The sequence below is a fragment of the Trachypithecus francoisi genome, unplaced genomic scaffold (genome assembly GCF_009764315.1).
Source record: "Trachypithecus francoisi isolate TF-2019V2 unplaced genomic scaffold, Tfra_2.0 Lachesis_group4, whole genome shotgun sequence".
NCBI classification, from domain to species: domain Eukaryota; kingdom Metazoa; phylum Chordata; class Mammalia; order Primates; family Cercopithecidae; genus Trachypithecus; species Trachypithecus francoisi.
The window spans coordinates 129,515,098-129,536,257 of NW_022681469.1; the positions used below are offsets into that span (position 1 = coordinate 129,515,098).

The following is a 21,160-nucleotide window of genomic DNA, read 5'->3' on the forward strand; positions in this document are numbered from 1 at the left end:
ATCTTGCATTCTGAAATAGAAGACTGACTTATAGTCAAGATTACCTTACAATGGGATATGTTAATACTCAAATTCCAAAATTTGTACTCAAATTTGTAAGTACACAGCCTTCTCAGAAAACTACTTTAAAATGGAAAATACTCATTGAGGTGAGTCAGTTCTAATTTTTTTAAGTCAACAACAGTATTTTACAATAACTCTTAAAAGTGAATCATAATATTATTACATGTTTATGAATGTTTACAAATGACAGCATTTTTGGAAGAAACATGCCTTCACAGCTTTGAACTTCATTAAGAGGTTCTATTCTGGTGACATTCCAGCAGGTCTTAGCTTCTAGTCCAAATAAATTCATTATTCCCATGAATGTGCGATACCAGGAGGCTATGACTACCTTAAAAAAGATAAAAACAAAGAGATAATGAAGGAAAATACATTCTCTTCATAATAATAATCTTTCCAAAACACGATTTTGTGATGGTTGCCTTAGACATTATAAACTCTGACAAATTCATTTAGATCATTTCACTTTGGAATCAGTCACTTCAAAATTATACATTATGCTTCTATATACAAAGATATTATATATGTGGTAACCAATTCTGTAATATAAATAATAGTAACTGTAAGTCAATATAAAAGTATATAATTAAAATATGGTGATTAATAGAAAAATACAAAGACTTACAGAAACATTTTATAATTCATTTCATTTAGATCCTTGAATTTATTTCTTCATAAAATATAAAATATATTATAAACACTGGAACAGAATGGAATAATAGCACCTGTGCCCATTACAATTTTAACCAAGCAGAAGATTTAATTGACCAGTTCTTTCCAATCTGCAAGCTATTTTTAAATGTTCAAAGACAAAGAAAAAATAACAAGAGAAAAAAAATCCCAACAGAATGTTCATGTCTCAGAGGTCTTTTAAAAATAACAGTATACATTCTGGAAAACTAATGTGAGATCACTAGGGGAAAAAGTCAAAAAATAAAGAGTTGAAAAGAGAAAGTAAGCACCTCTTACAGCTAAACATTTTTAATATTTTGGTGATTGGCTAGTCGCAGTGGCTCATGCCTGTAATCCCAGCACTTTGGGAGGCCAAGGCGGGTAGATCACAAGGTCAGGAGTTCGAGACTAGCCTGGCCAACATGGTGAAACCACGTCTACTAAAAATACAAAAATTAGCTGGGTGTGGTGGTGGGCACCAGCAATGCCGGTTACTCGGGAGGCTGAGGCAGGAGAATCACTTGAAATCGGAAGACACAGGCAGCAGTGAGCCAAGATCACACCACAGCACTCCAGCCTGGGTGACAAGACCGAAACTCCATCTCAAAAAAGAAAAAAGCTGGTGATTATCTTTCCAGTCCTCCCCCTAAGCATTTAAAACATGAAATTAGAGTTACTCAATACTACCTAATGAGATCACATTATCAGTGTTAATGTAATATGCATCGCTAAACATCATAAACATCTTTCCACATCTCACAAGTGTAGATTTATTATGCAGCTTGATATAGCTGGAAAAGCATAGCTTTGATGTCAGAATTGAACTCAAATTCTGACTCTACAAGTTATAGTTTCTACGGTCTCAAGTAATCCTTCAACAGCTGTCAATCACTTCATCTCTCAAATGAGTTTAATAATAACTATGCTACAAGAGAAGTGAGATAAGAGCTTACATATACAGTCATATATGTCCTAAGTATAGTGCTGGCACATAGTATGCAATGAATGCTTTTATCTTTTTAAAACATTCTGTTCTAAACTTACATTTTTATTTGTAAATGAGAAATTTATCTCCTGTGAACACAATAAGTATGAACATAAAATTCAACATTGCAGTACTACGTAGTGTTGAAGTAAATCTAGATCCTCTCAATTTTTAATCTCTGTGATGTGAAAAGACTGGGAACAACTCCTGTTCTTCATAATGCTACCAAGTTTTAAAAACAACTGAACTACATTATAATTACTTTTGACATTTTTGATAGCGTCAAAAAAGAAATTGAAAACTGTGCTAATTATTCAATAAACATTGTTGAATAAGTAAAAAGAAAGTTGTCACTGAGACCATACTGTTAGCAATTAATGAAACAAGAAATAGAGAATTTTACTGTATAATTAAGATTCAGGTATAACCAAAAAATTAAAAATACTAAGTATCAAACACTGAGAGAAATGGGGCTAGTGTAATAAGTTAAACCCTCATTTTATATATACAGAGAAAGTCAACATTAACTGAAATTGAAGATACAGGAAATACGTTTTTGCATTCGGGCTTTTGCATTTACATTAGCGTTATGAAGATAGCCATTAGAGTAAATAAAAACAGAAGAGTGCCTTCAAAGACTAAGCAGGGATGCAGAGAAAGTCGGTGCAGAAAACTGCGGCTTTAATCCTAAGCAGATCTATATTATCCAATTGTTACTATTACAAATTACATTAAACACTTACAGAAATCGAAATCTGAGAAATTTTCCAAGTACCTGGAAATTAAGCAACACGATTTTATTTTATTTTGTTATTTGTGTGTGTGTGTGTTTCTAGAAGGTTTTTAAAAATTATTATTAAGTTCCGGGATACATGTGCAGGATGTGCAGGTATGTTACATAAGTAAACGTGTGCCATGGTGGTTTGCTGCACCTATTGACCCATCATCTAAGTATTAAGCCCAGCGTGCATTTGCCCTTTTCCCTGATGCTTTCCCCTGCCCTGCCCTTCCCCTGCAAGCCCCAGTGAGTGTTGTTTCCCTCCCTGTGTCCATAATAACACAATTTTAAACTGCTGATGGATCAAAGAAGAAATCACATGAGAAATTAGAAAATAATTTGAATGGAATGAAAATGAAAATACAATGTATAAATATTTAAGTAATACAAATGTTTGCTATTGGGAAGATGGAGTAGATATACTTTTCCTGATTACTACCTTGAAGTACAACTGAAAACCCTTTGAGTTACATACAAATCAAACATAAGAAGACTGAAAAGTAGAGAAAAGACAGACTTGAGACCCAAAGTACAGCATGGTTATGAATTCCATGGGCTCTCTCTGTGCCTCATTTTCTCAGATTTGGAGTTAAAGAGGCTGGCAATCCAGAAATGCCAATGGCCACTGCTATGGTTTGAATATGTCCCCTCCAAAATTCAGGTGTTGAAACTTAATGGTCAATGTGATAGTATTAAGACATGGGACCTGTAAGGGGTGATTAGGCCATGAGGACTCCCCCCTCATGAGTGAGATTAAAGCTCTCTTACTCTCCTACTGTCGGCCATGTGAGGACATACTGTTCCTTTCCTTTAGAAGATGCAACATCAAGGCACCATCTTGGAAGCGGAGAGCAACCTTCACCAGACACCAAATCTGCTGGCACCTTGATCTTGGACTTCCTTGGACTCCAGAATTCTTAGACTCCAGAATTGTGAGACATAAATTTCTATTCTTTATAAATTACCTAATCTCAGATACTTTGTTCAAACAACACAAAACAGACTAAGACAAATATATAAAAAGTACCAAAAAAGTCAAAAGAAAAAAAAAATGTGGTTCCACCCCTACCATATAAACAAAGGCCAAGTGGGGAAGTTAGATTTCCATCTTCCCTGGGCCTTTTCTTTTCCTTTTCTTTTTTTTTTTTTTTAGATGGAGTCCCACTCTTTTCAGACTGGAGTGCAGTGGTGCAATCTTGGCTCACTGCAACCTCTTCCTCCTGGGTTCAAGCCAATTCTCCTGCCTAAGCTTCCCAAGTAGCTGGGATTACAAGTGCCTGCCACCATGCCTGGCTAATTTTTGTATCTTTTGTAGAGACAGGGTTTCACCATGTTGACCAGGCTAGTCTCAAACTCCTGACCTCAAGTGATGCTGAAAGCAACAAGATGATGCCTTCCCCCCTTTCCCCTTCCTTTGCTTGAGTGATGCCAGAGGTATCCAGTTAAAATAGCAGGTTTAAATAAAATCCAGTCTCATAATACTCAAAATGTCTAGGTTTCAAGTGAAAATCACTCATCAAGAACCAGAAAGGTCTCAAACTGAATGAGAAAATAAATGGATTCCAATACTGAGATGAAAGAAATATTAGTATTATCAAGGATTTTAAAGCAACAATCATAAATATACTCTAATGAGCATGCTTAAAACAAATGGAAAAATTGAAAAACTTGCCAGAGGAATAGAAAGTCTCAGCAAAAAAAAAAACATAAATCAACACTAAGAACATCTCTCAAAACCACACAATTACATGGAAATTAAACAACCTGCCCCTGAATGACTTTTTGAGTCAACAAAGAAATTATGGTGGAAATCAAGAAATTCTTTGAAACTAATGAAAATAAAGATACAACATACCAGGATTGCTGGAACACAGTTAAAGCAGTGTTAAGAGGAAAGTTTACAGAGCTAAATGCCGACTTCAAAAAGTTAGAAAGATCTCAAATTAACAACCTAACATCACACCTAGAGGAACCAAAAAAGTAAGAGCAAACCAACCCAAAATCTAGCAGAAGATAAGAAATAACCAAATCAGAGATGAACTGAATGAAATTGAGACAAAAACACCATACAAAAGATCAAGAAAACCATGAGTTGATTCTTTGAAAGAACAAGTAAGTTTAATAGACCACTAGCTGGACTAATAAAGAGAAAGAGAGAGAAGACCCAGATAAACACAATCAGAAATGACAAAGGAGATATTACCATTGACCCCATAGAAAAGCAAAAAACTCTGAGAGACTGTTACAAACAACTCCATAGACACAAACTGGGAAACCTAGAAGAAATGGCTGAATTCCTGGAAATACATAACCTCCAAAGATTGAACCAAGAAGAAATGAAAACCCTGAATAGACCAATAACAAGTTCCAAGACTGAATCACCAATAAAAAGCCTACCAGCCAGGAAAAGCCCTGGAACAGATGACTTCACAACCAAATTCTACCAGACATATAAGGAGAGTGGATACCAATCATACTGAAACTATTCCAAAAAACTGAGGAGGGATTCCTCCCTTACTCATTCTATAAGGCCAGCATCATTCTGATGCCAAAACATGGCAGAGCCATAATGTAAAAAAGAAAACTTCAAGCCAATATCTGATGAATATAGATGCAAAATCCTCAACAAAATACTAGCATACTGAATCCATCAGCATATCAAAAAGCTAATCCACCACGATCAAGTAGGCTTTATTCCCAGGATGAAAGGTTGGTTCAACACAGGCAAATCAATAAATATGATTGATCACATAAAAGAACTAAAAAAAAAACCCCACATGATTATCGAAACAGATGCAGAAAAGGCTTTTGATAAAATTCAACATCCTTTCATTTTAAAAACCTTCAACAAAGCAGGCATTGAAGGAACATATCTCAAAATTAGAAGAGCCATCTATGACAAACTCATAGCCAACACCATACTGAACATGCAAAAGCTAGAAACACTTGCTTTGAGAACTGGAACAACAAAAGGATGTTCACTTTCCCCATTGCTATTCAACATAGTAGTGGAGGTCCCAGCCAGAGCAACCAGGCAAGAGAAAGAAAGAAAATAAATCCATATAGGAAGACAGAAATTCACACTATCTTTTTTCTAAACGATATAATTTTATACCTAGAAAGCCCCATAGTCTCTAATTAAAAGCTCCTGGATATGTCTTTTTAAAACTTTAGCAAACTTTCTGGATGTAAAATCAATGTACCAAAGTCAGTAGTATTTCTATGCACCAACAGTGTCCAAGCTGGGAGCCAAATCAAGAACGCAATCTCATTCACAATAGGCAGAGAAAAGTAATAAAAAACTTATAAAGATCTCTACAATGAGAATTACAAAACACTGCTGAAAGAAATCAGAGACAATAAAAACAAATGGAAAAACATTCCATGCTCATGGATAGGAAACTTCAATATTGTTAAAATGACCATACTACGGAAAGCAATTTACAGATTCAGTGCTATTCCTATCAAACTACCAATGACATTTTTCACATAATTACAAAAACTACCCTAAAACTTATAGGGATACTCCTTCAATGTAAATAAGGTTAAAATTAATTAAAACAAAACATATGAAACCAAAAAATAGTTCAAATAGCCAAAGCAATCCTAAACAAGAAGGACAAAGCCAGAGGCATCATACTACCCAAATTCAAACTATATTTCAAGGCTACAATAACCAAAACAGCATGGTGCTAGCACAAAAACAGACACATAGACCAATGGAACAGAAAGCCCAGAAATAAAGTCACACACCTAGAACCATCTGATTTTCAACAAACCTGACAAAACAAGTGAATAGGAAAAAGGACTTCTTATTCAGTAAATGATGCTGGGATAACTGGCTAGCCATATGCAGAAGACTGAAACTTCACCCCTTTTTTTCCCTATACACAAAAATCAACTCAAGATGAATTAAACACTGCAATGTAAAACCTAAAACAATGAAAATCCTAGAAGAAAACATAGAAAATACCATTCTGGACATAGACCCTGGCAAAAATTTCATGACGAAGATGCCAAAAGGAATTGTAGCAAAACAAAGATTGACAAATGCAACCTAATTAAAGAGCTTCTGCATGGCAAAAGAAACTACCAAGAGAGTAAACAGACAACCTACAGAAAGGGAGAAATATTTGCAAACTATTCATCTGACAAAGGTCTAATATCCAGAATCCATAAGGAACAAATCAAAAGTAAAAAAACAACCCCATTAAAAAATGGGTACTCCGTGCCACTCCCAATCACAGCCTCCTGGGCATCGCTCAGCTCCAACATGGCAAAAATCTCCAGCCTTACAGAGACTGAGTGGTGCATTGAGTCCCTGATTGCTGTTTTCCAAAAGTATGCTGGAAAGGATGGTTACAACTGCAGTCTCTCCAAGACAGAGTTCCTAAGCTTCATGAATACAGAGCTGGCTGCCTTCACAAATAACCAGAAGGACCCCGGTGTCCTTGATCGCATGAAGAAACTGGAATGGGCAGTTAGATTTCCCAGAATTTCTTAATCTGATTGGTCGCCTAGCTATGGCTTGAAATGACTCCTTCCTTAAGGCTGTCCCTTCCCAGAAATGGACCTGAGGACCCCTTGGGCCTGGCCTTCAAACCCACCCCTTTTCCTTCCAGCCTTTCTGTCATCATCTCCTCCTCACAGCCCACATGTCCCCTGAGCCCAGCACATCCACCACATCATGCAGGCCCCACCTGTGGATAGTAATAAAACAATGTCACTTTTTTAAAACATGAAAAAAAAGTGGGTGAAGGACATGAACACAAATTTCTCAAAATTAGATATTTATGCGGCAATCAATCATATGAAAACGTGTTCAACATCACTAATCATTAGAGAAATGCAAATCAAAACCACACTAACACAATCGGAATTGGTATTATTAAAAAGTAGGGCCGGGCGCGGTGGCTCAAGCCTGTAATCCCAGCACTTTGGGAGGCCGAGACGGGCAGATCACGAGGTCAGGAGATTAAGACCATCCTGGCTAACACGGTGAAACCCCGTCTCTACTAAAAAATACAAAAAAACTAGCCCGGCGAGGTAGCGGCACCTGTAGTCCCAATTCTTCGGGAGGCTGAGGCAGGAGAATGGCCTAAACCCGGGAGGGGGAGCTTGCAGTGAGCTGAGATCCGGCCACTTCAACAGATGCTGGTGAGGTTGTGGAGAAAAGGGGAAGCTTATACACTGCTGGTGGGAATGTAAACTAGTTCAAACACTGTGGAAAGCAGTTTGGAAATATATCAAAGAACTTAAAACTGAACTACCATTTGACCCAGCAATCCCCTTACTGGGTATATACCCAAAGGAATATAAATTAGCCTACCATAAAGACACATGCACATGTATGTTCACTGCAGCACTAGTCACAATAGCAAAGACATGGAATCAATCTAAATACCATCAATAGTGGAATGGATAAAGAAAATGTGGTACATATACCCCATGAATATTACGCAGCCATTATAAAGAACAAGATAATGTCCTTTGCAGCAACATGGAAGGAGCTAGAGGCCAGAATGCTGAGTGAATTAATGCAGGAACAGAAAACTAAATACTGCGTGTTCTCATTTATAAGCAGAGCTAAACACTGAGTACACACACAAAGAAGGGAACAACAGACACTGGGGCCTACTTGAGGGTGAAGGGTGGGAAGAGGGTGAAGACTGAAAAACTGCCTATTGAGTACTATGCTTATTACCTGGGTGACAAAATACTGCATACACCAAACCCCCACTGCATGCAATTACCTATATAGCAAACCCACACATGTACCCCATGAACCTAAAACAGAAGTTGGAAGAAGAAAAAGTGTCAGCAGAAAAACAGAAGACATAAAGAAAAGTCAAAACTTTCAGAACTCAAAAATAAAATAATCAAAATAAAAAACCTTAATGGATGGTACAAGAGGAGAATGGCAGAGATAGAAGAAAATAACCAGTAAATTAGAAGACAGAACAATAGAAATTAATCTGAGCAAAAGAGAAAAAACAAATGCTAACAGAATAATAATAATAAAAAAAAACGCAACAGCCCTAGGAACCTGTGGAACTTTAACAAAGGATCCTGCATTCATGTCATTGGAGTCTTGGAAGGAGACGGGAAAGAGGCAGGGCTGAAAAAGAATTCAAGGAAATAATTACTGAGGCTGGTCCTGGTGGCTCATGCCTGTAATCCCAGCAGTTTGGGTGACCAGGGCAGGCAGACTGCTTGAGCCCAGGAGTTTCAGACCATCCTGAGCAACATAGTGAAACCCCATGTCTACAAGAAACTCAAAAAAATTAGCCAGGTATGGTGGTTGCCGATCTCGGAAGGCTGAGGTAGGCAGATCGCTTGACTTCAGGAGTCAGAGGTTGCAGTGAGCTGAGATTGCACCACTGCACTCCAGCCTGGGCGACAGAATGAGATCCTATCTCAAAATAAATAAATAATTAAATACATACATACATACATACATACAGAAGAAAGAAAGGCCGGGCGTGGTGGCTCAACCCTGTAATACCAGCACTTTGGGAGGCCGAGATGGGCGGATCACAAGGTCAGGAGATCGAGACCATCCTGGTTAACATGGTGAAAACCCGTCTTTACTAAAAAATACAAAAAACTAGCCGGGTGAGGTGGCAGGCGTCTGTAGTCCCAGCTACTTGGGAGGCTGAGGCAGGAGAATGGCGTGAACCCAGGAGGTGGAGCTTGCAGTGAGCTGAGATCTGGCCACTGAACTCCAGCCTGGGTGACAGAGTGAGACTCCGTCTCAAAAAAAAAAAAAAAAAAAAAAAGGAAAGAAAAAGAAATATGACTGGACTTCCCATATATGGCAAAAGATATAAACCTAAATATTCAAGGAGCTAAGCAAATCTCAAACAGAAAAAATCTAAAGAAATCTACACTAAAACACAACATACTTTAGAAAACATTTGAACTTTGAGTATTATACTTTGATACACTTTTGAAGACTAAATTAAAAAAAAAATACTGAAAACAACAAGAGAAAAACAAAATCTTACCTAAAAAAGAAAAAGAATTCAACTAACAGTGGATTTCTCATCAGAAACTATGGAGGGCCAGAAGAAAACGGCACAACACTTGCCAAATGCTGAAAGAAAGGAACTATCGACCCAGAAGCCTATGTCCAGCAAAAATATCCTTCAGTAATGAAAAGAAAAAAAAGCAGCCAGCAGAACTTTTAGAACAGACATGTATTCTAAACGTGTAGCTAAAGAAAATTCCCTAAACTGAAATGAAATGATAAAAGAAGGAATCTTGGAACATCAAAGAGGAAGAAATAAAAAACATAGATAAAATAAAACAAGCCTTCACTTTCTTCCTGAGTTTATAAAATATGTGTAAAACTTGAGTTTAAAATAAGTTTGATGATTAAAACATGCAGTAAAATGACAGCAGCAACAGACTGTAATAAATTGTGTTGATATAATCACTAGAACCACTAAAAAAAGCTTTGTAAAGTGATATATTCTAAAAATAGATAAATCAAAATATAACTCTAAACAATGTTCAAATAAAATGTTCTGCCACAAGGTTAAAAACAAAGAAAACAGAAATTGAAAACCACGAATAGAAACCACAAAATAAAACCTCAGACTTAAACTCCAACATATTAATAACTATATTAAATATAAGTGGCCAACTGGTAAATATACCAATTAAGACACACATTAACAGATTGGATTTAAAAATATTACCCAATTGTTTACAAGAAACTCACTTCAAATATAATAATAAAGTCAGACTGAAAGTGAAAGGATGGAAAATGATGAATTTATCATACACACAGTAATGAAAAGAAAGCAGAAGTGATGATGCCGTTATCAGAAAAAAGCACACTTCAGAGCAAACAAAATTATCAGAGAAGGAAGAAAAAGTCATCGTTAAATTATTTTTTTAAAAATCCAACAAGAAGACCCTGCAATCCTAAATGCATATGCACCAAACATAGAGCTACAAAATATGTGAAGAAAAACAGATGACGTTAAAGGAGAAATGCACAAATAAATAATTGTACTAGGAGACTTCAGAATCCCTCTGTCAAAAAACTAGAATTAGTATTTTCAACTAGTTCTTTTAGTTGATAGAACTAGACAGAAATTCCCCCAAAATTGAGACAAACTCAACAATACTATGATAAAGACCCTGTTTAAGAGAATGAAAAGACAAGCTACAGACTAGGAAAATATATTTGCAAGCCATATATATGAAAAATAATTAGCATCTATAACATGAAAAGAACATCCTAAGATCCAAAATTCATAAAACAAACAATTCAAATAGAAATGGAGCAAAATACATAAAGACACATTTCACATACAGATGGCAAATAAACACAAAAAGATGTACATCATCATTAGTCAATAGGGAAATGCAAATTAAAACCATAATGATATATCACTACATATGTGTAAGAATGAGTAAAATAAAAAATAGTGACAATACCAAATGCAGGTGAGGATACAGATAAACCTAATTTTGGTTGTGCTTAGGTTGTATCCATTGACTACTGAGTATGTAGCACAAGGAAATTTGCACAGTTTCATTCACTCAACAAATATGATATTGAATCAACTCCATATTCCAGGAAGTAAGCACCTAGGATACAGCTAGGAAATACATAATGGGCACAGGAAAACAGGAGAAAACAAGGTCATTCGCTGAGAATGAAAGGGGGAGAGGAGGTTCGGGATAACTGGAGAGAGAAGATATGAAACAGGCATCAAGGGGTTAGCAAAAGTAAGGCTCAAGGACCAAATCAGGATCTGTGGCCTATTTTTGTACCAATAATGTGAAAAGGACAGTGTTTGTTACCTTTCCCCTAGCAGTTTAAGATAAGAGAGTTTAAGACTTATGGGGAGATAAGGAAGAGCGGGGTGGATGGGTTTCATGTCTTTCTCTAAGTGGCTCCTGTTCTCCCAGGCTTTACCATGGAGGATGCTTTCTGAGCACTCTTGCTAATCTTTTGTCAGCACCTTATGAGATCTGTGTAAAAATGTCTGTAAGCAATTGCAAATTCCCTTGCTAACTCATACTAGGCATTTACCTACTGACTGGTGAACAATGTGAGTTGAATTCTTTACCATTGTGTCTAGTGGCACGACCCATGTAATTAAATGCTTGTTTCTGTTCTCCTTGCATGTGCTTTTTCATTTTAATTTATTTTGGGTTATTTGATTGCCCTGTGATCTCAGCTCCCTGACTGCTGCAGGAAAAGTTATAAATTTGAAGACTGTCTGGCTTTTGTTGTTTTTGCTGCTGACATTGCTGGAAGGCCACGAGCAATGTTCTTTTTGGCTTTCTACATCCAAGGGAAAGCTGACCCAACATGATTAAATTCAACTCTCCATTTTCTACATGTTCATACTTGGGAATCTGATTATAGCTGGAGAAACACAATTCTGTTGGCTGGTTTTGTTCTCAGTTCAACACCATCAACCTCAAATGAAGCCCTTGGTGCTGCACAAGAAACTCACATTATATCCCTAGTCTATTCATTCTCTTAGATAAGAGGTCAGCAAGCTTTTCCTATAAAGAGCCAGATGATAAGTATTTTAGGCTTTGTGAGATAGTCTCTGTCTCATACTCTTTAATGTGTTTACATTTACCCCTAGGTTTGTATACACGTTTGGTTTGTTTCTCTATTCATTCATGCATTTGTTTGGTATTTATCCTTTTTGATGTTCTCTGAGTTTCTTAGATCTGTGGTTTGGTATCTGTCACTAATTTTGGAAAATTCTCAGTCATTTATTTTTCAAATATTTATTCTTCCTCATCTTTCCTCTCTCATTGGGATTCTAATTATGCATATATTAAAATATTTGATATGGTGTCACAGCTCTTAGATGCTCTATCGTTTCCTTCCACCACTATCTTTTCTCTTTGCATTCCTATTGACCTATCTTCAAACTCACTGATTATTTCTTCTGCTGTGCTATGTCTGTTGATGAGCCCATCTAAGGCATTTTTTACTTCTTTATTTTTATGTCTAGCATTTTCCTTTGATTCTTATAGTGTCCATCTCTCTGCTAAAATTATCTGTCTGATCTTGCATATCATCTATCTTTTCCACTTGGGTCTTTAAAATATTAATCATATTGACTTAAATCTCCTGTCCAGTTGTTCCAGTATCTGTATCTTCTTTGGGTCTGGCTGATGATTGCTTTGTCTCTTCAGACTGCACTTTTTCTTACCTTTAGGTATGCCTCAAAATTTTTGCTGAAAGTTAGACATATTGTAAAAGACAGTAGGCACAGAGGTCAGTATTTTTATGCTTGAAAATAAGAACATCTTTCTTACTGTTAGGTCTTTATTGTAGGGAGGGATTTGTGTTAATATAGTTAGGGTGGGCTGGATTTGAAGTTTGTAATTGCTACAGTTACCAAAGCTGGAGTTTGTTGCTGCTGTGGACACTAGCGATTTCAAATTCCTCTAGTGGTACCTTGTTTTGAACTTGGTTTTGGGTTTTCCTTTGTGCTGCTCCCTAGAAAGAAAATGCCTTGCAAAACTCACTCAGTCACATTCCACTGTGATTTTTACCAAAGGCTTGTTAATGTAATGGGGGAAGAGTGATGGGTTTTCTGATGTTCCAATTAAGCCTCAATCTTAGGCAGCTACTGTGAATTTGGGACTTGGGGGCTGTACCCTTCATAAGTGTTCCCTCCTCAAGGGATATGACTGTTTTTTAACATTTAGGGTTTCTTTTTTTTTTTTTATTTTCCTGCCTGTTCTCTTTCACCAGTTTCACTGGATACCCACCAGTGTCCTCAGACAATGGGTTTGATACCGTTCTCCCTACAGATCATGGCTTTCTTTTCCTTAGGAGAGATTTCACAACATGGGTGTGCACAGAGTCTGAGCAATGATTGCTTTTCCTGTCCCCTAGCCAGCATCATAGGGAAAGCTTTCTCTAAATACTTCCCCAGTCTTCTCTGAGAGAGCCTGCTCACCTTCACATTTCATGCCAGCTCACACTAAGTCTGTAGCAGTTCATTAAAAAATTTCTGGTTTAATCTTTGTACCAGCTTATATGGCATTCAAAAGCATCTATCTCAGTCAAGCAGTCGCTATTCCAGAATGCTCAGTTCCTATTGCTTTCTGCAGGCACCTGTCCTTCTTGAAATTCTGCATTGGTTGTCCTCTGACTTCAGTTTTCTGAAGGGTTCAAGAAAAGGTGTTATCTTGCAGTTTGTCCAGCTATTTTCCTGTCGCAGGAATGAGAATGTCATCATTCCAGCTCTCTTCATCACCAAACTGACACCTGAAGCCTCCAGAAGCTAAATATATAAAGAATTAAGAGTTCTTTATATATCAGATGTATTAGCCCTTTATCTGTGAGGTATATTGCAAATATTTTCTCCTGGCCGGGCATGGTGGCTCACGCCTGTAATCCCAGCACTTTGGGAGGCCAAGGCAGGAGGATCACTGGAGGTCAGGAGTTTGAGACTAGCCTGGCCAACATGGTGAAACCCCGTTTCTACTAAAAATACAAAAATTAGCCAGGTGTGGTGGCACGCATCTGTAATCCCAGCTATTCGGAGGCTGAAGCTGGAGAATCGCTTGAACCTGGGAGGCGGAGGCTGCAGGGAGCCAAAATCACGCCACTGCACTCCAATCTGGGCGATGAAGTGAGACTGTCTCAGAACAAACAAAAAGAAACCAAACAAATATCTTCTCCCAGTTTGTCAACTGTCTTTTGATTTTGTTTATTTATTTTCTTTTTTAAACTCTGCACGTTTTGCCTTTCCCATAGAAACCCCAATAAAAGCGATGGCTTAGGCTTTACCCTCAGTACTGCTTCTGCCTGACCAAACTGTATCTCTCCTGTGGCTCTGTGTGATGTGACTTGTCCTCTTCTCCATGGAAGTATTAATCATAAATTCTTCTTTCAGTGGCACTGATCTATCTGTGTCATCACTCAAGTCAACCACATAAATTAAGACCTGGGCACAGAACAACTCTGATTCTATTTCTATAAAATTCTAGAAAATGCAAACTAAACTGTAATGACAAAAAGAATAGTAGTCGTTTCCTAGGGATGGGATGTGGGCAAAGAGAGATGAAGGAAGGAGGGATTACCAAGGTGCACAGGGAAATTTCGGGATGAGGGATATGCTCATCATATGTCAATTATACCTCAATAAAGCTGTTTTAAAAACATTTAGGGTATACCTACTGAAAATAAAACTGCTTTTAATTACAGACTGTATCATCATGTGCATAGAAAAATCCAAAGGATTCTACAAACAAGCTGCTAGAAATGCTGACTTCATCAAGATGCAGATACAAAGTTAATATTCAAAATCAACTATATTTCTATACAAAAGCAACAAAAAATGGAAAAATAAAAATTTTAAAAGAATACCATTTATAATAAAAGAGTACCGGGGAAGACTGTACATTGAAAAAATACAAAATATTGCTGAGACAAATTAAAAATAATCAACAAAATGGAGATCTATACTATGATCATGGATTAGAAAATTCAATATTGTTAAGATGTCAATTCTTCCCAAATACATGTACAAATCCAACATAATCCCAACCAAAATCCCAGGTTTTTTTTTTGAGAAATTAATAAGCTGACCCTAACATTTAGATAGAAATGCAATTTTAAAAAGGAAAAACAAAGTTAGAGAACTATCTACTTTCAAGATTTATTGTAAAGCTACAGTAATCAAGGTAGTGTGGTACTGGCATAATTATAGATCAAGAGAATAATAGAGTCCAGAAACAGATTCACACATAATGTGATCAATCAATTTTCAATGAATGTACCGAGACAATTAATTCAATGGGGGAAAAGACAGTTACCACAATGGAGCATTTTCTGGCATTCTGAAAATGTTTTGTAACTCAATTGTGGTGATGGATATTTAGCTTCATACCTTTGTCAAAACTCAGAGAATGGTACACTCAAAATTGGCACATTTTATTACATGTAAGTCATACCTCTAAAAAGCTGAGTTGGTGACAAAGACTTATATATGTTGTTGATAGAAGAACAAATCCAAATGCTTATTAAACATGGAAATATATTTATCCCCATAAATAATAAGGGAAGCATAAATTAAAACAAAAAGCATATCACGGCCATCATAAGAGTAAAAATCACATGGTCTGACAATTCAAAATCTAATAATGATATGAGAAAATTCTAGACAGCAGTGTGAACTGCTACATTTGCTTCAGACAGCAATTTAGCAATATCTGGTAAAGCTGAAAAAGCACACACTCTATAACAGCAAATCCACTTCTAGGTATATATCCTAGACAAAATGCTGCACATATACAGAAGAAAACCACACAGAAGTGCACATTTGAGATTACATTGCTTGTAATTGAAAAATTGGAAATAATATATTAAGATGGGAAAATACATAAACTTTAGAATTCATAAAATGGTTAAAATTAAAGAAATTATATATATACAGAAAGTTCAAAAATATAATTTTGAAGAAAAAATCCTACAGTGACACATTCAGTGTGAGATCATTTATGTGAACTTAAAGCACATAATAAAACAATCTCTGAAACAGAGATTGGATGGATACACACACCAAATTTTAATAAAGGTATAAGTTGGACTAGAAGCAGAACAAAGGTGATTTTAACTGTATTTATAATATTTTAATTATTGTAAAATAGTTGATGCAAAAATGACAAAGATCAGCATTTATTTATTTTTGATGGTTGATCACACACATTTGAATATTATTTTCTAAGTCTCTGTAGTTTTAAGCATTTCAAAATCTAAAGAATAATAATTTTAAAATACTATACAAAATGAATAAAGGACTAAAAATCAGTAACTTTTAATTAACATGCTGGATTCTGAGACAACTTTAAACTCGACAGTAGTATTTACCATGGTGTCAAATTTAGCATTTATCTTGAGTTCACAAACCGAATTCAGTAATTTTGTCTCCATTTTTCAAATTTTTAGCATTTGTAGAGTACTATAACAATCATACTCTTTTAGGCTAAGTGTTGGAAGATAGTAATAGATTTCTGGCTGTGTGACTAAAGAAATCTTACCATACTAATGTAACTCCAAGATCACTATTCAAGCTCATCACTTTCACTGTCCCTTCATGTGGTCATTGTGCCCATGTATGAGGTGTCCAAAGCCAAAAGCCCATGCCCATTTAGAGCCTTTTTGGCTCCCATGACTCTCTTTTCCATTTGGCTTGTCTATTACTCTGGCCATTATTTACACACTAAGGTTCATTCTTTGAGTTCATGAGAGAACAGTTTCTGAGGTCTTAAAATTTTACAAGAGGAATTTATGATATTCTGCTCAACCGTAAGGATACACAAAATTTATACACCTGAAAGCTCCCCTCCCTTTCTTTTTAACAAGATTGTGCTGACTATTTTTATCTGATAAAGAGGATCACTCTTCAAATATTATTTGTCTCAAATGATGACTCACCTCTGGATAAAGATGGAAGCGTTTTACTGTATTAATTACAAGAGGATATTCAGTAAGCTTGTCATTCATAATCATCCACAGTCCTTCCAAAAATGAAGGTGCTTCAATAATGGTCTTGAAGTAGGAATAATAAAGTCCCTTTAAAAAAAAAAAGCACATGTTGTCAATGTAATTAAAACTTTAAGATAATTATTTTTATCACTTCTATAGAACATATTTTTCTGAAAAAAAACGGTCAATAATAAGACTTCCTAATTACTCCTATTTCGCATTCTTGGACTTTAAAAAGCACGTATTTTCAGGTGATCACTGTACTATTCTTTCAAATTTTCTATAGGCTTTCAAACTAAAGAGTTGGAGGGATGGTCAAATGATTTAAAGAGTTTCTCTAATAAAGTCTTAAAAGGTGTAGACAGTATATGTTTAATTTTCCCAAATCTGGTTTTATCCCTCACATTTGAGATGCTTGAAGGTTGACATCTGATTAATTCTATCATAAACAGGGATGCCTTCATGCCTCTGTACAACTTTGCATATAGAAAATTACTTCTTTTTTTCCCATGCTCTTAGGAAATAAAATGTAATGACCATAAGCATCATGAGCAAGGAATCCAATGCATCTAGCTTACTTCATAGCTCCATCAGATCCTCTGTGCAAGGTGAAAGCTCAATGTCGATTGACTATTGTTGCTCACAAATGCTATATACTAAAAAGCACATTATTTTAGTGTCTTACACTTCAGCATATAAAATAAAGGCTACATTAGGATAGTAAAAGTGCTGTTGAGTTAAAATTCATAGATTAACAACAGCATGTTGTGTCTTATTTCCCCATCAGTTTCTTGCTTTCACTCCTAAAATCTAAAAAGCTAAAAAGGGCCACATTGTTTAAAATGCACTCTCCCTAAAAAATGCTATATGCTATAATCATATCTGCCTCATCCAACATGAGTAACTGCTAAATTAAAGGTCTGTTTTAGCTGATGTCTGAAAGGCCATTACCTCATAGTTGATTGGCAAAATATGAGTTCATAAAGAATTTTCCTTTCTGCTTAGGAAGATAACAAAACAATACAACAATTAAAGGATACCTAATAAGCAAAAGTCTATATTTAGGGAAATATTAAATATATAAATAAGTTACTAATAGCAGCTATTGTTTTGTGTTAAGTATTCTGCTATGTGTTGCCATTCATTATCTCCCTTCATTTTCCCTAAACTCCTCTAAGGTTGGCATTGTTTTTATTGAGCAGATGAAATTACCGAGAATCTGAGAGGTTACCTGACTAGCCATCATACAGGAAAGCACAGAATTGCTATTAGAATCCAGTGATCTGTCACCAAAGTCCAGACTCTGCCACAGTTACATTCTTTTTTTTTTTTTTTTTTTTTTTTTTTTTTTTTTTTTTTTTTTTTTTTTGAGACGGAGTCTCGCTCTGTCGCCCAGGCTGGAGTGCAGTGGCCGGATCTCAGCTCACTGCAAGCTCCGCCTCCCGGGTTTACGCCATTCTCTCGCCTCAGCCTCCCGAGTAGCTGGGACTACAGGCGCCCGCCATCTCGCCCGCTAGTTTTGTATTTTTTAGTAGAGACGGGGTTTCACCGTGTTAGCCAGGATGGTCTCGATCTCCTGACCTCGTGATCCGCCCGTCTCGGCCTCCCAAAGTGCTGGGATTACAGGCTTGAGCCACCGCGCCCGGCCACATTCTTTATTTAATAATATTTTATATTCTGTCTTTGGAAATACCTTTAAAATGTTCAAATGTCATACATATGTTAATGTATCCAACGCTTTGAAACTTTATAGGGGCGATATAGGGATGAAAATTAAAAAGCAGTGATTGAAGGGCCTAGCATAGGCAAATTCATAGAGACAGAAAATATAGTGGGGTGTGATTAGTGTTTAGTGAGTTTCTGTTTGGGATAGCAAAAAGTTCTGGATGTGGACAGTGGTCATAGTTGCAAGACATCACAAATGTACTTAATGTCACTGAATTGTACGCTTAAATGATAAACATTGAAATTTTTTTATTACAAATTTAAATCTAAATGTTATCATAATTTAAACAAAAAGCAATGGCCAGAGTGAGGAGAGCCAGTTTCAATGCTTCACTAGGCCCCTGACCAGCTGCGAGCAGATCTGGAAGATGGACGGTTGTGGTGTCTTCTAAATGTAAAATTGTGCAATTTTGGCATTCGTTATCCCACTTACTCCTCACAGTAATTATGTGAGATGTGTATGGCAGAAAACGCCACTTTAAAGATTAAGTATCGAAAAACAGAAAATTATTTAAAAATTATATCAAAAGTTATCTCTTAAAAGAGATTATCTTGAAATCAAAAGAGAGCCAAATCATCATCATCATCATTAAAAGACCCAGGTGAAACATGGGACCTCCCAACTGTAGGCAAAGAGAAAGCAATTTCTGATAACATCTCGTTTCGTTCCCTTTATCACTTCCTCAGAGCTTCCTTTGTCCTCCCTCCTCACCTATTATAATTCATCTTTATTATCTTAAAAAGAAGTCTGCATTAGGAAAGAGTGAGAGATAATGAAATAAGTAACAGAAAAATAATCTCAAACACTTTACTATTTAAATAATAAACCTGAGTTATAGCTTATAAAACAGTGCAGCTCACCAAAAGTTTCTTTCAATGCCTAATACATTTCTACCTCATAGTCTCGCTATTGTTAAACCACAAATTAATTTGTTAGAAGAAGAGACCTAACCATTTCAGTGCGAAAACTCACTCCCGTTCCAAGGATGAGAGGTGAGAGAAATGACGATCATTTTCAAGCAGTGTTACTAAATGTAACCTAGAAAAACATGAAGTATCATATTACAATAAGAACAAGTTTTAAAACCAACAGTAAAATAAGCGGTAAGAAAGCCATAAAAAGAAAACAAGAAATTGTTATAATAGTAATTTTGTAATTTGCTTACTAACTTGTATGTTTTTAGGCGTTTATAATCCAGTGTGGCACACACCTGAAATTCCTTAACTCAGTGGTTTTTAAGCTTAATTGTGGCCTGGTGCGTTGGCTCATGCCTGTAATCCCAGCACTTTGGGAGCCCAAGGCAGGCAGATCACTTGAGGTGAGGAGTTCAAGACCAGCCTGGCCAATATGGTGAAACCCCATCTCTACTAAAAATACAAAAATTAGCCAGCCATGGTAGTGCATGTCTGTAATCCTGGCTGCTAGAGAGGCTGAGGCAGGAGAACTGCTTGAACCCAGGGGGCGGAGGATGCAGTGAGCAGACATCATGCCACTGCACTCCAGCCTGGGTGACAGAGTGAGATTCTGTCTCCAAAAAAACCACCTTAATTGTACATCTAAAATTCATGTGGCTTTTTTCACCCTTCCTTCCATCCCAGGCCTCTAAACAAGAACAGAGGCAGGTTATTGTTCATTTTTTAAGTTTCCAGTGATTCTAATGTACCAGCCTTGGGAAATACCTCCATAACTGTTGAAACAGGTTCAAAATATAATTTTAAATAAAATTACTTTAGATCAAAGCAGATTTACAATAAGTATAACATCACATAAGGAATCAACTTTCTAGTGCCAAAGAATGCAGGTGTGTGCTCGAAGACATTTTAGTAGTGAAACTCAACAGCTGCAGGCAGTGAAGAAAGGAGCATATGTGATAAACAAAAAGCTGTGGTCAACAATCATGCTACAGCTAACTTATGTAGTCAGGACTTGCCAGTGAAGTTGAAAATAAAGCAAAGTTCCATATATTAACCCTGTTTTCCACCAATGCTTCTTTACATGTAGGGCATATACCAGGGTACCAAAAACTGCAGGAATATTCCCTACCATTGCAGCCTCAGTTCGAACATCAAAATCTCCCTGCAGACTAAATGTCGAGAGCAGCACTGTGTCAACAGAACACAGAGGCAGATCTCATATCTCCCAAGGGTAGAAATCGCTGATTACAAGTAAAAATAAAATATTCCAGAGAGAAATATTATTTTACAAAGTTTTTAAAACACTTTTGTAAAATAATATACGCAGGCTTGCACACTGAAAGACTCAAAGCCATTTAATCTGTATAACCACTGCAGAATCTTTCTCTTCTTTTTTACCCGATTTCCAATTGGCAGGTGTTACTAAACTTTATCACCAAAGTTATTTCACTGGCTGGGTGTGCTGGCTCATACCTGTAATCCCAACACTTTGGGAGGCCAAGGCAGGTGGATCAGCCTGGCCAACACGGTG

General features: G+C 36.5%; 1 protein-coding gene and 1 pseudogene across 1 annotated transcript in view; one reads left to right on the forward strand and one right to left on the reverse strand.

Moving 5' to 3' along the window:
• LOC117072229 (probable C-mannosyltransferase DPY19L2) overlaps positions 1–21,160 on the reverse strand; it is a 79,085-nt gene that overhangs the window by 53,940 nt on the left and 3,985 nt on the right. Inside the window, 4 exon segments of the mRNA XM_033192137.1 lie at positions 274–394; positions 16,939–17,076; positions 19,667–19,686; positions 19,689–19,753. Of these exon segments, the coding sequence (XP_033048028.1) occupies positions 274–394; positions 16,939–17,076; positions 19,667–19,686; positions 19,689–19,753 (344 nt within the window).
• Positions 6,772–7,251, forward strand: LOC117073042 (annotated as a pseudogene).